The sequence below is a fragment of the Hyposmocoma kahamanoa genome, unplaced genomic scaffold (genome assembly GCF_003589595.1).
Source record: "Hyposmocoma kahamanoa isolate Upper Pololo Valley unplaced genomic scaffold, ASM358959v1 192, whole genome shotgun sequence".
Classification (NCBI taxonomy): domain Eukaryota; kingdom Metazoa; phylum Arthropoda; class Insecta; order Lepidoptera; family Cosmopterigidae; genus Hyposmocoma; species Hyposmocoma kahamanoa.
The window spans coordinates 10,282,160-10,299,408 of record NW_020653719.1 but is presented as its reverse complement, the minus strand read 5'-3'; the positions used below and the strand labels follow the sequence as shown (position 1 = coordinate 10,299,408).

Sequence of the window (17,249 nt, the reverse complement as noted above, 5' to 3'; positions counted from 1 at the left end):
ATTTTTGTGCGAACAGTCAGCGGGTACGTGCAGACAAGAAAAGAAAGATGAGACCTTCTACTTCTTACACTTATGGTCGCGAAAGAAATGGAGCGAGGAGATGGCTGGATCATTATATAGTTAGTAAGTCTGTTTGGACTGTCTCTTTTTTTATAATATCAATAAACGGGACAAACAAGTAGTGCGCCTGATGGTAAGCTATACGCTTGTCCATAGCAGTTGCAGTGCCAGCAGGGTCTGTAATTTTACCATATATACTATACTTAAGTTTTGTATGAGGTTTATCCATCTGACCACTATCCTTTATTGATTGAGTGTAATTTTTAAGAAGGTGTATAATTTATTTATTTATTTATTTATTTATTAGACGAACACAACAGTCGACATTCAAGAAATATTTAACAAATAAATTTGCTTAAAACTAGATTTGGACCAGAATGCCAACCAGGAGCGTGTACGTACAGCATGTTTTGAAAGTTTCTGTCAATTAATTATAAATTACAAATTTTGTGTTGGTACAAATAGAGCAAAAGAAATTAAATAATTACTTAAGTCAATGGAAAGCTTAGTGTCTTATTCACGATAAAGCTTAACATCATATAGCATCACACACGAAATCAAATACTGTTGTAGATTTAAATTGTGGAATTGAGAAAATACGTATACATCTATTTGCCAAGTTTTATTGAAATATCCCCTAGTTCGCCACTATACAGGATACGCCCGTCAAGGCGTATCACTGACGGAGGGCTTGGCCCGGACGCCCGCTGTTCCTAGGTCTTGCCGGGGAGCCCGTAGTCTCTCCGGACAACAAGTCGTGCGCCTTGTGGTAACCTGTCCATAACAGTTGCATTGTCACTCAGAGCTTTAAATCGCAAAAAAATTGAAGGGCACTGCAATGCGCGCGTCACTCTCAGACATAAGTTGACAAGTGTCATGTGTCTGTAATTTCACCAGCACCCTTACCCTTCAAAACCGGAACACGGTAAAGCTGACATTACTTCTTGGCGGCAGAAATAGGTAAGGTGGTAAACTGTACGTGCACTGGGGCGGCTCACCCGAGGCATTAGCCTCTTTAGAACCGGATGAAGTCAGTGACAACGGTCTGTGACAACCCTCTACACTGGCTGGTTTGGGGTCAGAATTTGAACTTATAAGGTTATAGTACCCTTCCCGCATAACCAAGAGGTTGATAGGGAGGGTCACTATAATCAAAACTTATGTAGAAAAGGTATGGGAGCTGGTCTTGCTTACCGTTAGTTGCGGAGAGCGCAACGGGAAGTGAGCGTGCCTACAGCTCCGATACCTATTTGGAAAATAGTGAGGGTGCTGGATGTGCACCCGGAGCGGCTCACCTAAGGCAGCATTTTGAGAACTGGTTGAAGTCCGCGCAAACGGGCTGATCTGGGGTCAGAAGGTCCCTGTGCGGGCTGCTCGTACAGGTTATAGTGCCCTTCCTGCATAACCAAGAGGTTTAGAGTGAGGGTCAGTCAGCACCCACCCGAACCCCATTGATACAGTCCGCTATTTTGATGCTTATCTTAATGATTGAGCGATAGAAAACATTTTCTTAAAATTCTTAAAATTTCACAACTATGGTATATATTCTAACAAAACCAAGCCCCAACAAGTACAATGACCTGCTTAAAACTATTACCCTACTCTTCCCTATATACTATTTAGCGTTAGTCGGTTAAAAACCCATTTTAACTAATGTCTAGGCCATTAAAATCGTTCAAAATTTTCAAAGATTAAAAACTGGTCTCTCAAGCCATTTTCTCCACCAATACCATCCTCAGGCAAAGCATATTGCAGTCCATCTGACTCTTTGTTCGGCGAAAATTCTATTAGATTTTTGTTACTTTTTTCTAAATCATATAGCCTCCATGCAGCTAGATATCTTGACTTGCCATGTAATGCTAGTACGTACACATTGTTAGGATCACTAGTGTACGAGTTGTCTGGATTTTTGATGATGATGACGCCGCAAATAAGTGCCCAGTGGGCTGTGTGCCCCTTCCGAAGACACGGCGAGTGGTTGCAGTCTGCGTCATAACTGAGTTTTGCCGTTCAGGATTTTTATGTTGCAATGTAAATTGTTTATTGAAATTAAAAACACCTAAAAAGTTTTTAAGAAAAAAGGCTGCACAAACATGCTGTTTTATCATCTCTCTCCTTACTGCTGTATCTGTACATTTTGTCATAGCACAGACATTATAAGCTTGAGAATTAGGAATGGGTAATATAGCTTTTTTTGAATATCGTATCGAAACTATATATCAATATTCGAAATCGGATTTCGAAACTATATATTCATGGATACAGCCCGCGTGCGCGCTGCGTTGATACATCGCCGTTACTGATATGCAGAATCAGATTTCGAAACTATATATTATTGGATATAGTTCTACAAGTGCCAATGTTAGTATACAGTTTCGAAGACGCACAAAAAACGGTTTCGCGTTGCTATTCACTCAGTGAATATATAGTGAAAATCTGATACGAAGCAATATTGGTATATAGTTTGGAAAATATATGATTTCGTATTGGTATCCACTCGGTAATCGCTCGGCTTGATTCGGCATCGCTATAAAATACGCGATGCGGAGTAATATAGATATATAGTTTCTAAGATATACGATATCTGATTTTCGATATTGCCACAATATATAGTTTCAATAACAATGTATATACGATTTGTAACGCCCATTCCTATTGAGAATAAATTTTCCAATATGGTAAATCTAAGATGGCCGCTATACAAAATTGAATTTGCTGAATCTATGCAACTATCGATTTTGTACGGGTTGTCTTGTGAAGTACGTTCCTGGCAATCTTGATATAAACCATGTATGACACTGGTAGAATTGTACTCAGTGGGGCAGTCAGAAGCCAAAACACCCACAAAAAAAGAATATTATTTTAATAGTCGTTGTATGCCTACCTTTTTTAGATATGCATATAAACTAATTGACAAAAATAGTCTAAGAGCTACAGATAGCTACAGCTCAAAATGACAAGTGCTAAACTGAAGATACATTGCCCTACAATATTTGCGCAAGGCTAGTTATGACAGTCACTAACTGGAGAAAAGATATGGACGTCTGCGTAAATAAATATTTGCACAATTTTTTTAACAGCCTATAATAGTGTTCTATTATAAACTTCCAAAAAATATTTTATTTGAACGTAACTCAAATGTTTTTTCTAGAAAAAATATAATTACGAATTATGTATGAACAGAATACAACACATCTAAAAAAATTAAAATTTCGTACAAATTGAAACTATTTTTCTGGATTTAAATCGAAACAAACTAACGTTTGGGGTCCGAAACGCTCTGGGTTGTTTGAAAAAATGAATATACGCGATTTATATGCGGAAAAATAGTTTCATTTCCTATGTGTAGCAATAGCGCAAACCTAAGAACTCCATATCAAAATTACATTTACAATCATTGACCTACCAATAAATGGACGTCGGGTTCGCGCTAAAAAGAGTCCGCACCTATAGGGCGTTAAAATCGCATACAGAGCGTCAATCGCGCAACAGTCTTCATTTGTTCGAGTGAGAGCGCGGTAGTCAATCATGCAGTACCATATAATAATAACTTGTAAAAATTACTGCAGTAAAGTCATTGACTTACAAATAAATGGACGTCGGGTCCGCGCTAAAAAGTGTCCGAACTTACAGGGCGTTAAAATCGTATACACAGCGTCAATCACGCTTTAGTCTTCGTTTGTTCGACTGACAGCGCGCTTGTCAATGATGCCGTATAGTGTAGTAAGACCTTGTAAAAATTACTCAACTAAAGTGAAAAAACAGGGTGGTATATCATATTTTAAGTAAGTACTACATTGTGTTATCATAGTTATCATTTAAAAGTGTTATTTTATGCTCTAGTATATATAGTATTTAATTTATATTTAAATTAATCGTAAATATAATTTACAAAAGCAATCAAAATAATCAAATAGCTAACTGTCTCTTGCAGACTCGTTGCTTGCGTAAAAGACTGAACGAGACCCATCACGTCAATTTCAATTGAAATATTCGTTTGAAATATTTAGAACAAAAATTTGATGCTAATGTTATTATTAAAATATTTTTAAATACATGTTAGTAATACTTTCAAATGTTGTTGTACTCTTTCTACGGCTCGGGGTTACGAATCAGAAGACCGAAAATACATTTGCCCGAAATAACGTTTGCATGAATTTCCATAATCCAGAAAGTATTCTTTTAGGTTTTTCGGGAGAAATATGGCCTACATTTATTTCTCTCATGAGTTTGGGTGTAATTTGTGGTTGTCTATATGTGTGTGTCCATGGCACCCGCGACACAGGGTTTCCCTAATGCGGGCAATGTTGAGTGTGTGCGTTATCATAATTATTATTATTAATCAGTACCTAAGTGTTTATTTTGGAAAGCGTTTCTCTTGCGCAATCAGTATGGCGCATTTTAATTTTTTAATTATTTCACAACGGAAAATACCCTACTACCGTCATAGCCGAACTTTTTCATGCACAAGAAACATTTGCAAGAACTATGAGCAGTACGCCTATGCCTGTTGACAGAATCAACAGTCGTCAGTGATAAACAGTAATAATTATATTGAATCAATGTAAGCACTACAACATATAGAAAAGTGGTGACGTTTTTGAGCTCAGTATAATTACAGTACTATGCACGAACGGGTTAAGAAAATGGTAAGAAAAGAAAGTAAACCAGAGCTGATACAAGCTTGATAAAAGACCATAATATTAAAGTTTTGGTATGTGATTATATTAATGAGTGAACAAAAACACTGCATAATAATACAAATAGTAACAACCTTGATAGCCTAACGGTTTGCACTGTGGGCACTGGATGAGAAGTTCCCGGGTTCGATACCGGTAGGATCAATTTAACAAATTAACTTTTCTATATGGTTTTGGTCTTGGTATTCTATTGTAAGACAATTACGTGGTTTGAAACTAGGGAACTCTCTGTACATACTCCCCATGAGTATCAGAGCAACAGAATCCCAGAGCAGAACCAATTTACAAAAGTTCATTTCCCAAATTGGTTCAATTGGGAATCGAACCTGGGACCAAAAACGATGGAATTTATTCATTTCGAAAAGTTCTCATTTAGTTTTATACTTGATTGAGCTGATTTTTTACGGTTTTTAAAAAACTCTCGAATAACTCGAGAAATCGGGTACGAGAATTCTCGGAATTCAAGAACAAAAAAGTCAGACACCCTAGCTCGTAATAAATGGCATTGTATAAAATTCAACATTTACGTATAATTACGTATAATTTATTTATAAATAATAAAGGCTACTTCATTAATTGTTCAAGTAGTTTTCGCTAGAAGCTACATATGGTACATTTTGGTAAGTTTCCAGTGGAAGCTGAATATGGTGTTTTTTGCGCCTTTCAATTGTTGCAAGCAAAATTAGGCAGTACTGCAATGACATTACAATTTAAATTCAACGTTTTAGCTTTTTCATATTCCTTTACATGTCACTACGTTTAAATAGGTTGATTTGGGACATTTTTTTCGTGGTTTTTGTATTAGACCCGTCATCCATTTATTTGTAAGTCAATGAGTAAATTGCGAAAACAGGATTTTGTATCATATTTTCACTAAACAAATATATTGTGTTATCATAGTTCTCATTTAAAAGTGTTATTTTGTACAGTTTTATCGTATTTAATTTATATATAAATCAATCGTAAATATAAATTAGAAAAGCACACAAAATAATCAAATAGCTAACTGTCCTTTTTCTACACATTGCATGCGCAAAATATGGAAAGAGACCCATTACGTCAATTTCAAGAAGCTTATATAAACTTTTCGGTCATTTCCAATTGTTCGAACCACAAGCGATTGAGATATTTAGAACAAAGAAACTATAGAGTCGCTTTGATTTTAATCTTATTTAAAAAAATATTTTTTATTAATGACGTTTAATTCGAGCTAACGATATAAAATGTCGAATGTATTTTTTTAGGAAGATTGAAAAACTAAACTAAATCGGTTTTCGGAATTACGGTTTACGTTTAGTTGGAATATCAGTACATTTCTTATAGTACACGCTTTTTTATTTTTTATTTATGATAACTTGTTACATTATTAATTCATAATCTTAAACTTAACAGTATTTTATAAACTAAAGTAAGTTTTTCTAAATACCGACGATTAATCGCTAAGCGGTTTTAACTTCACATTAATTAATTAATTTAAGGCTTAATTTCACATTTGTAGTAATATTTGTATGTTTGTATCTGCCCAACTCTTTATTTCTTTAAGTGAATTTGCACAAAATTCGACATAATAATATATATAAAAATTAATTCATATTTACGATAAAGGCTACTCCATTACTCTTGTGTTCAAGTAATTTTCAGTCGAAGCTAAATATGGTACATTTTGTTAAATTTCCAGTAGAAGCTGAATTTGGTGTTTTTTGGGTCCTTAAATTGTTGCAAGCAAAATTAGGCAGTACTGCCATGTTGTTACAATTTAAATTAAATGTTTTAGTTTTTTATATTTCGTTACATGTCACTACGTTTGTATAGGTTAACTTCGGACATTTTTTCGTGGTTTTTGTATTAGACCCGACATCCATTTGTTGGTTGGTCAATGTTTACAATGTAAAAACTAAAAGGAAGCAGGTTTTTAATTCAATTTTTTTTTAATAATTTAGAATAAAGAACTAAACAGCCATTTAAGTTTAAAAGAATGACTGTATAATAATTTTTAATAGCTGTATTTTCTAAAAGATTTAAGATGTTTTAATAGCAACTGTTTTAAATTTGATATTTTCTAAGAACTAAAGGAGGTTTAAGTATACATTTCTGTTGTTTTGATTGCAAATAAAATAGAATAAATTATTGTTTAATGTTTTTTTCATTTCCGACAATAACAAGGCTGAAAAATTAAGTTGACTAATTTGTACTACATAACTTTCAATAAAAAGCTGCAATATTGACCATTTTTACTTTTGAAACCTATCACTTTTTGTCGAGTACTATTGCTTACTACTTCACTGATTGTTGTAACAACAACTAGCTAGTACCAGACGTACCGAAAGAATCGGGAAATACTGGTTCCATAGAAGTCTGGTACCAAAAAAAATCCTGGTACTTCAAAACTGCCTGGTTCCGACTTCCCTAGGAAAAAACCCAGGTTAGTTTATTCTTATTGTTGCACATTTTTTTTAATAAACCTGTCAGGTGCAAAGTTATTGAAAATTTTTCACTATTTATTTGTTCTGTAAAGTTAGTGTTTTGAGAAAACAGATTTATTGAGTGGGGTCTTCAATATAAATAATGATTACATTTGTTTCTCAGTGTGCTACTACACATAGTTAAATGTTAATAAGCACTCTATTAAATGTAATATATGTGAAGGATTGTTCTTAAAGTTTGTATAATTTGTAAAAGGATACGGTACTAACAAAGCAGCGCCATTCAACAGTTTCTCCACAATTTCCTCACTAAACAGACCTCCAAATCTTAAACTACATTGCAGATTGACCTCGGCTAAACTTATCACTTTTTCGGCTAAATTTACGAGGTTCTTGCAGCTAAACATTTCGCCCTGGCAAGTAAAGCCCTCGTGTCTCGCTATGGTCAAGATTTCGTCTGGTGGTACTTCTCCATTCATTAACATGGAAAGGGCTACAAGCCCACACGTTGGCCCCACTTGTATTATTGACTCAAAAGCCCTGTAGCTATATTTATAAGGGGCTTCATCCAAGCAAATGTTGAATTTAGCACAGGCTTCCCAAAGTTGTGGATACTTTGTGTCCCAATTGCAAATATCTAAATAAGGAAGATGTCTATTTGCGTAACTTGTCGGGGGACTTGGTGATATATCTAGTCTCAGTGGCGGTGCTGGTGGAGGAGGTGGTGGCGGCGGAGGCGGCGCTGGGGGGATTGTGCTCATATTAAACGTATAGAAATAGGGCTAGGAGGTAAAGCGCATAATCCTTAAAATTACCAATTACTCTTATATATATTAATAATTGACATTGTCTGTTGCTAATACTGTTGAAAAAAGTTTAAAACAAAACTAAATACGAAATTCTACACTTCGAGTCAAGGTATTTTTTGCAAATAACCCAGATAAGAAATAACCTATGTCGTTGTATCACTCATTTGTCAGTGTCACTTCAGTTGACGTAAAACAGCTGACTGAAGTTTTGTCGTGCATGTCTTCATTATGATATTATATACTATTTTACAATACAAAAAGATTCTTATGAACTAATTATAAAAATAAAAATAAATTAACAGAGATGTAAAATAAATATTTGCAAATTTGCATTGCAATTTGCATCTTTACAAAATTAATCATTCAAACGTAACGGAAGTGAGACTGATTGATACTTCTAAAGTAGAAGAATTATTCGTGTCTGTACCAATCATTCACTCATTCATTGACCGAAAAGACCGTGAGAAATAAGGTCGATGGGAAAATTGCTTGAGTGTAAGATACTAATTGCAAGTACCATATTAAGTTATTGGAGTGCGAGAGAAAACTTTCTTATTCGCACTGGTGGAACCGGTTTCACGAGAAAATAATTCATCATGTCAGGAAAACACAATATAGATGGAGGGCAGGCGAAGGAGGAGGAACACGTTTCATCATATACGCCTATAAGGGAGGCTGAACCAGGTATTTTAGATTTAGAAGTGCATATCTAGCTACTATATTTATTAGTAATGCTACTTTTACTTTTGGTTTTGGAGAGGATTCCAATGGTTTTCATTTAAAAAACTGTCTTCCTGAGCATGCGAATCGGCGTTATGGCTGTTAATCCACGCGGCATCGCTTACGTCGTATCAGGGTCACATATCAATTGCTCTTTGTTTCGATTAAAATAGTAGGCATACGTCTCGTTATCATAATTTGACGTTATCAGTGTAGTGTGAGATGTCAAAAACACAGATGTTTCATTGCCGAGTTGCGAATGTGATTTAATCAAATCAAAATTATCGACACTCAGTTTTCTTTGAAATACTTGTTTCTATTTCGAAAAACAAATAACTAAATTCCATTCCTATGTGTACCATTTAAGTACTGAAATCGATATTTCGCTATATTTTTGTACATAGTTTCTGATAAATAATTTGAATTATGTTTCTCGAGGTTACATCCTAAAATTGGTTGGGTTATAAAGCGCTTTTTACCGGACGTACGCAGCGTCGCCATTTTGTGCAGAATCGCTGTGGGCGCTGAATGATGCAACGTGCCAGTTTGTTTGCGTTAAAAAAGTCAATTGTGTTAAATTATTAACATTTGCAATCTACAAGATGTCAGCAGAAATGACAGGTAATTATGGTTTTCAGCATAAATTTAAGTTCTACTATCTATTTACTCCTTAACGTGTCATGGATTTGCTGGGAGCATCATTGTCCAATCAAGTCCCTTTATAAGGAAAATTGCTTTGAATTGGCTCATAAATCCCTCGGCTTTCCTTGTTGGGAGGGTCACAGTTATTAATATTCAAATTAATAAACATTTGGTATGATAAAGTACGTAATGTTCAGTCTAAATTTCTTCATTCTTTTAAATATTTATTTTAAATTAGCTTAGGTATGCAAATAAAGATATTCTTCTTTTGTCTTATAACAGAAGTAGAGTACATAGAAGCGGCGGATGGTGAATACATTCACTTGGAACGGGCAGAAGCAATGGATTCTGAAGTTCAAGATGAATCTGACGATCACTGGGATGTTAAAACCATCACAACAATGTTGAATCTCTATTTACAAAACATAGACAAATTTCGGAACCCAAAAGTTCGAAAAAAGAATATCTGGATGGAAATTGCCAGTGTCCTAGGGAAAACCCCAGACAGTTGTGATAAAAAATTTAGAAATTTAAAACAAACATATGTAAGATTACTAAAAAAGAAGAATGTCGAAGGCTTGTCAACAATTAAATGGCCATACTTTTCAATTTTTGAAGAAATATACTGCATAAATGGAGAATATCAGTCTGAGATTCAACAGAAAATACACGAGGTTGCAAATGAAAATGTTATAGCTAAAGCTTTGTTGTCAATAAAGACTGGACAGAGCTATACGGCAGATATTAATGAGAATGGTCACAGTTCACACAGTACAACTGAAGAGGAACGGAAGAAGTTTAGTAAGAAACGTTATGCTGAGCTTAAAAAAGTGACATTAGAAATGAGAGATAGACAAAGGAATGTTGAAGAGAAGTTGGACCGGTTGATAAGTATTGTAGAAGAGTCAAATGAAATCCAAAGGCAAAGAAATGCACTTTTTGTACAGTTTTTAGAAAAGTTAAATGACAATCGGTAATCATATTTAGTTTATATTATTTATAATGACTTAATTTCATTATGTAAATGTAACAAGTATTTTCAATAAACGAAGATGATTTTAATAAATTTTTGATTTTTAAAAAGTTTTTCAGCTTAATTAAAAACTACAGGTCGTATTCTAGACCTCTATTCAATGCTCAAGTCAGGATTGCACTGGCAACACAAGCACTGGAAATACGACCCTAATGGCAGGGACTTGAGTATGATTTCTAGTGCTTTGAATCATACTCAAGTCCTGACTTAAGCATTGAGTAGAGTTCTAGAATACGACTCTCAGTAAGTTTTGCTAAACGAAGTAAGCCTTAAATGAGTTTTCCAGAGGTCCTTGTTTTAATCTAATATTATATTATCTTTTTTATGTAATTGATATATAGAATAAGAATGTTAATCTTTTTGAATTGTGAAATATCTATAATGCACACACTCATAGCCCTGCACTAGAAACCTTGTGTCGCGGGTGCCACGAACACACATAGATAGTCACAAATTACATCCAAACTCATGAGAATGATAAATGTAGGCCACAAAAATATTTCTCCCGGTCTGGGAATTGAACCCTGGACCTCTGCATAACCGTTCAGCTTCAGAGGCAGTAAATAAATATTACATAAATAGTCGATATATCAAGCAAGTTATATGTGGTATTTCTAAAGTATCAAACTCACCTTGTGTTTACATTATATGGTTGTTTATTTAGTGGTAGTTACAATTTTTAGTTGAAAATGTGGAATACTCAACAATTAGTACACAGAACCTAATAATTAAATGTAAGTTATCCAATGCCATTTACGAATTTTATCAACATGAAACAATTTAAAGTGCTTAGCAAGCCAAAGAGAGATTTTAAGAAAAAACAGAACAGTTTCATAAATAAAAATTAATGGATAATTAAACATTAAACAATGTTCTTGAAATTCAATTTGAAAAAAGTAGGTACGAAGCTGAATATTAACATCGATTGCGTAAGCAAATATTTAGAAGTAGAAACTTAATTTTGTTGCGTATTTTTTAAAAATGGTATCAATAAATATAAATTATACACTTTGATTTAAGAACGACCTATGAAAAACTGTTAAATTTTATGAATTTTCCACAATCTATAATATGTAAAGGAAACAAAATAACTTTGAAAGGTCCCTAACTATAAATTGTGTAACTTTTCTATTCTACATACGAATGAATTATGAATATAAATAGATTTTTTCACAGTTCAGATATACGGAACAAAACACACCACTTTGAACGTTTCTATAACATGTCCTATCTATTAGCAAGTCAGTATAGTTCAATTACAATATCTTCTGATTACTTCAATCTCGCGTGTCTCTGGACCGTAACATACAATTTGCGGTATGCGTTATTCCATTATAACAAGCTAACGAGATCTTTGTACTTCATTTATGGATTTAAAGTGATTTAGTGCAGTTTGAAGCTTTGTTTATTTTTGAACACGGTAAGTAAAGTTTTCGACGACTAACGAGAAAAATATTTTCACGGTATCGACGCGTACTTATTACGAGCTTGACTAGATACATTTAAATAACTGTCTATAGTACTTAATTATAATTACATTGTCACTAGAGCGTAGCCTAGGTAGGTAGGCAATGCGTATTCAATAACGTAATGTGAGATTGAATATTGCTGAGTGGAAAACGTCATCAATGAAACCCTTACGGTTTATACTTGAAATCTTTGTTTATTGAAACTTGTTAGTGGCGGAATTTAAAGACGGTAAGTCGGATATAAGCCACTCGGCAAATGCTTCAATGCATATCGATATTATTATTTGCTAGTAAATTGTAAAAAAAAAAAATAGAATAAAGTCCTCAGGCCAGGTGATGGAAATCGTGTCGTGTAACACCGTCTGCCGTTGCTATTTATATAGAACACGCATTGTAATGAGTAGAACACGCAATAGTTATACAGGGTGGCCCGTTTATAATAGTCCAAAATTGTTTAAAATAAACATTAGTTCGAAAATCTGTGTGCGTTTTGAAAATGTTGTGCTCTAGTACCAAAACCACTCTAGTTATAAAGTATTTCACTAAAGGAATTGAAATTTGGTGTGGAAGTAGCGTGATCATGTAACCAGAGTGCAATTATGTTCTTATTTTGCGCCGTTATTATAGGACCTTTAAGAGATTTTTTATTTGTTCACAAATAAAATGTAAATTTTCTAAAAAATCCTGACTGAGAAAATTTACATTTTATTTTATTTTATAAATTTACATGTTCATACATGTTATGATGTTTTACTAACATGATATTAATTTATTTTTTTGTTAAATTACTCCATTCGTTTGTTATAATTATTAATAAAAAGATCGAATACAAAGAAACATTCCTTCGACCTGACAGGACCTGTTTGGTTCTGGTCCTGTCTGATCATTGACTTACAAATAAATGGACGACGGGTCTAATACAAAAACCACGAAAAAAATGTCCCAAGTCAACCTATTCGAAATTTAAATTGTAATCAATGCAGTATCGCGCTGTCAGTAGAACAAATGAAGACTAAAGCTGAGTGTCGCGCTCTGTATACGATTTTAGCGCCTTACAACTGCGGACACTTTTTAGCGCGGACCCGACGTCCATATAATTGTAAGTCAATGTGTCTGATCGAAGGAATTTTTGTTTTGGTTTCTAGTGACTCATTGACTAGAAACCTAAATTAACAACTTCTATTATAATCATTAATCGGACAATTTTAACTTAATTTCTTAGAAGAAATGATTAGTTCAGCTGAGATTTACCTAAATTATTCTCCTAATAGGCATAGTGCACGAAAAGAAAACGTTCAAAAACTGCTAAAATGTTGGCCCAACTGATAATATAGAGAGCTTTAATTGCTAGCCAGTATATGTATATGGTCACATGACTTCCATACCAAATTTCCATTCATTTAGTGGAATCGTTTTCAAACTAGAGTGGTTAGGCGACTAGAGTAGTAAATTTTCAAAAAAGTAAATAAAATGTAGATTAGTTAAACGTATAGTATTGTATTGTCTGTGGTTAAACTATTGATTTTTGGAACTAATGTTTATTTGAAATGGGTCGTTACGATGCCCTGTACCTACATTTTTTCTTTTGGACAACTATAATTTGTTACCATGTATATGTTCAAAGTCGCTACGTCAACGAAACTTAGTTTAAAATCTTAGAATTAATCATAGTTTATCTCATAGAACGAAGTCAAAGGTCGATATCGCTAACTCGATAGTTAACTAAATTGGTTCATTTTTTGGTCCTATTGTGTCGCGTGTCGGCAGCGCAGAATAACCTGTAAGAGATATGACTACAAATTCCTAAATTTATTTTACATGCGAACTTTTTTCTTCGTAATTGTATTTCCTATTGACAAAAAACGTGTAGGTAAATCCAAAATCATCATTTTTTATTTAGTACACATCCGTCATATTTTAGCTTTTTTTTTTAAATCGACACATTGCGTTAAAATAATGTAAGTAAGCAATGATTATACTTGTAATAAGTATCAAAGCCAAAGTATCAAGTTCATATGAACAAAAAAAAGTTGCGTGTTCGACATTCAATTATTATTTTCGATGTTCAAATTTTCTTAATTGCTACGTTCAGAAAGTTTACTTTTCTATTTTGTTCTTTGGACACACTCAAAGGACGGAGTTCCTAGTAGTAGGACTATAAGGAGGAGGAAAGGAGGTATTTTTTGTCAGTGCGGTTACGGACAGTTATAGATTCCAGTTCTATTGTTAATGTAAGACTCATTAAAATACCTGATATTTTTATATTATCAGATACTTTAATGGGTGGCTGTATTGAGTTATTTCGGACTTCTACTACTACTGTAAAATTATCCGTCAGCGAGCTAATCATAAACTCAAGATTTTTTTAAATTCTAGGCGCATGTAATAAGCTTAAGAACACAAAAAATACCTGTTATAACAATATATTAATATTAATATAAAAATTTATTACATAAGTAAAGTTTTTACAATTGTTATTTCTTACAAAAGTAAGAAATGTTACAATAAAATATAAGAAATGTTACAATACAATAGTAAGATTAGTTTTCTTTGTCCTTTACACAAATTTATAACTAAATCTTTTTACCCTAGAGTTCCGGTCAAACCTTGCTAAGTCAAAGGAGAAGTTATCCTCTGACGGCGCCGAGGAGAAGCTGCTGCAGAAGGAAGACGAGGCCAAAATCACGACCAGAGTGGATATGGCCGATGCCAAGTACGTCGTCGGAGACCATCGCAACGGGGACGCTAAGATTGAGCTGGATGCTAATAAGCGGGTGAGCTACTAAAAAACTAAAAATATTGAATTGTATTGTAATGGAAGCTTTAATAGCCTAGGGGGAGAACGAATGCATCTCATTTGAGATGGCGACGTCTCAAATTTCTGTAGCGGCGTGTGCCTGTAGGATAGAAAAGACATTTATTGCAACGCCACAAAACATAAATAATACAAACAAGATATTAATAATACTTAGACAAACAAAACAAAATAGAAAGAATTAAAATCCGAAATAAAAAATACAAAAACAAGAAAAAAAAACATAAATCAAAGCTCAAACAGCAATTTGACTCTTCTCATTCCTCCTCTGGTTTTGTTTCCAACTCATTTACACTTAAGCCAATACGACTTTAGAACACTGCAATATTCAAAATGCGCCGAATAAGCTAGGTTTCAAGCAATCAGTCCGCAACTTCGGAGTCTCAATCTGCCTTACATCAGTCTGACATTTATACATAATATATTATATGTGTATGCAGTGTGTATATAGATAGTTTATGTATGGAGATAGTTATGTATTATATGTTATGTATCGTATATATATTGTGTGTAGATAATGTATCATAGTTATTTATGAATTTTGATTTACTTGTGCGTTATTTATTTGTTTTTATTTGTCATGTTATGCATCCCTATTATTTAATCTGAACTCGGCTCTTCGGTTCACTGGTAGAGAATGCCTAATGGCATTAACTCCGCCATTTGTACAGGGTCAAGATTGACACTTAAGATTGAAATCCAACTCTATGCCGCTTATGATAAGAACAGTCCAAAGAACAAAGTGTCAAGCTTGACGTGCTCTTGACTATACTACTTTGTATGCAATAAAGTTTAAATAAAATAAAAAAATAAAGCTGCCTCTGTGGCCGAACGCCTACCATGCCAGACTGCCACGCAGAGGTCCCAGGTTCGGTTCCCGGGCCGGGAGAAATATTTGTATGGCCTACATTTATTTCTCTCGTGAGTTTGTGGTTGTCTATGTGTATGCCTATGGCACTCGCGACTCAGGGATTCCCTAGTGTGGGGCTATGTTGAGTGTGTATATTATTAAAAGAAAGCAAAACAGACGAGAGCAATAAACAAAATATAACGATTACAATTCGTATTGTCATTTATGCGATTGTGGCGTACGCAAAAGAGCCTCATTCAGCTTATGCCACGGCCATAACTGGACTGTGGAGCTGGTTTTCAATGAGCCTGAGAATTAAGGCTTTTTGTGAATGTTAGTTGCAATTACTCACGCTAACGGCGAATGACAATAATCATGATGAAAGCTACGTATGCGATATAGTTCCTAATCTTTCTCTCGAGAAGAGCCCCTTACTCAGCCGTGGAACTAGTGGTGACGTGATAAGGCCAGGATGAAGGATTAAAAACCTCGGTAGTCTAATGGACCCGGGGATTAAACCCGGGACCAATACAAGCTACCCACCGTAAAATAAGATGCTCAAACATTCTATTTATTACTTACTATCTGTGTTAATTATTACGTTGTTTTTTTTTCTTGTGGCGTTTATTAAAGGTGAAAATGAAAATTTTCAGAGACACGGAGGATCCAAAGAGAAAACGTAGTTTTTTTTATAAAATAACATGTTATCGTGTCATTTGTAATTGTCATTTTGTCGCCTTACTTTCTCAAACTCGTATCTTAAAGCACAAAGTTACTAAAATAAAAAAAATGGATTTTAATATACAAATTTTTCAGGTTGATTTCACATCATATTTCCTTCATATTCACACACTGACTTTTACTTATTGTTAAGGTAATGCGTCCAAATTAACACCCTTGATAAGGAATTTAAAATAAATACAAAGTTTTGCCATCTCCTGAAAAATCACTCTTTACAAGATACAAGTTTGAGAATTTTCTCAAACTTGTATCTTGTAAGGCGACGATTTGTTGTAATTATTATATTAATATCGAATTGTTATATTCATATATATAAAATATCAATGGAGAACATCGTGAAAATTTATAACAAATTACATTTATATTTATGCAATTTTTTGTCTGAAGAAAAAAGTTTACGATCACTGCTTCTTTGCTTACAGTGTTTCTAATTCTAAAATACTCGTAAAACCGAAGTATAAATTCATACGTTGCATAAATAAATAACTAATAAGGTTGAAAACTTTTTGTTTGCTAAAGTTCAAGGGTTCTAATTTGCATGAGATTAATGGCACATCGAATAGAACGAAATAAAAAGTGTATAGATAGACATTGTCATTAGTGTCATTGACTAGACAGTCATAAAATCATTATCATCAAACAAATATAAATGAGATAAACAATTTGAATTTCAAAATATTTATTGTTACATTGTAATAAGTGTATGTTAATCAAGTAGATGAATTTAGTATTATGACAGAGAAGAAAGAAAAAGAATTTGTCATTGATGAGGGAGTCAAGTTTTCGACAGTGCAAGACAGTCTTGTAACCACAACGACAACGATTAAGGTAGCGAATGTTTATTTTTCTTCTTTGTCGAAATAGTTCTGGGCCCATTATCAAAGCTGGTTCGATCAGCACAGTGTTTCAGACACCAATAGTATTTCGTAATTTTGACACTTTATTGCGTAGATTTTTCAAAATGTGTCAGGGCCCATTATCAATAGT

General features: G+C 33.9%; 2 protein-coding genes across 2 annotated transcripts in view; one reads left to right on the top strand and one right to left on the bottom strand.

Moving 5' to 3' along the window:
* Positions 1-412: 412 nt before the first annotated feature.
* Positions 413-7,959, bottom strand: LOC113226567 (UPF0692 protein CG33108). The gene is made up of 2 exons (XM_026459241.1): positions 7,445-7,959; positions 413-2,056 (listed from the first exon to the last, which is right to left on the bottom strand). The coding sequence occupies exons 1-2, from the start codon at positions 7,942-7,944 to the stop codon at positions 1,726-1,728; spliced, it is 831 nt and encodes a 276-aa protein (XP_026315026.1). The 5' UTR covers positions 7,945-7,959; the 3' UTR covers positions 413-1,725.
* Positions 7,960-8,535: 576 nt separating this feature from the next.
* The window catches only part of LOC113226478, a 28,894-nt gene continuing 20,180 nt past the window's right edge, over positions 8,536-17,249 (top strand). Inside the window, exons 1-2 of the mRNA XM_026459108.1 lie at positions 8,536-8,676; positions 14,449-14,630. Of these exons, the coding sequence (XP_026314893.1) occupies positions 8,589-8,676; positions 14,449-14,630 (270 nt within the window). The 5' untranslated portion in view covers positions 8,536-8,588. The remainder of the gene's footprint in view (positions 8,677-14,448; positions 14,631-17,249) is intronic.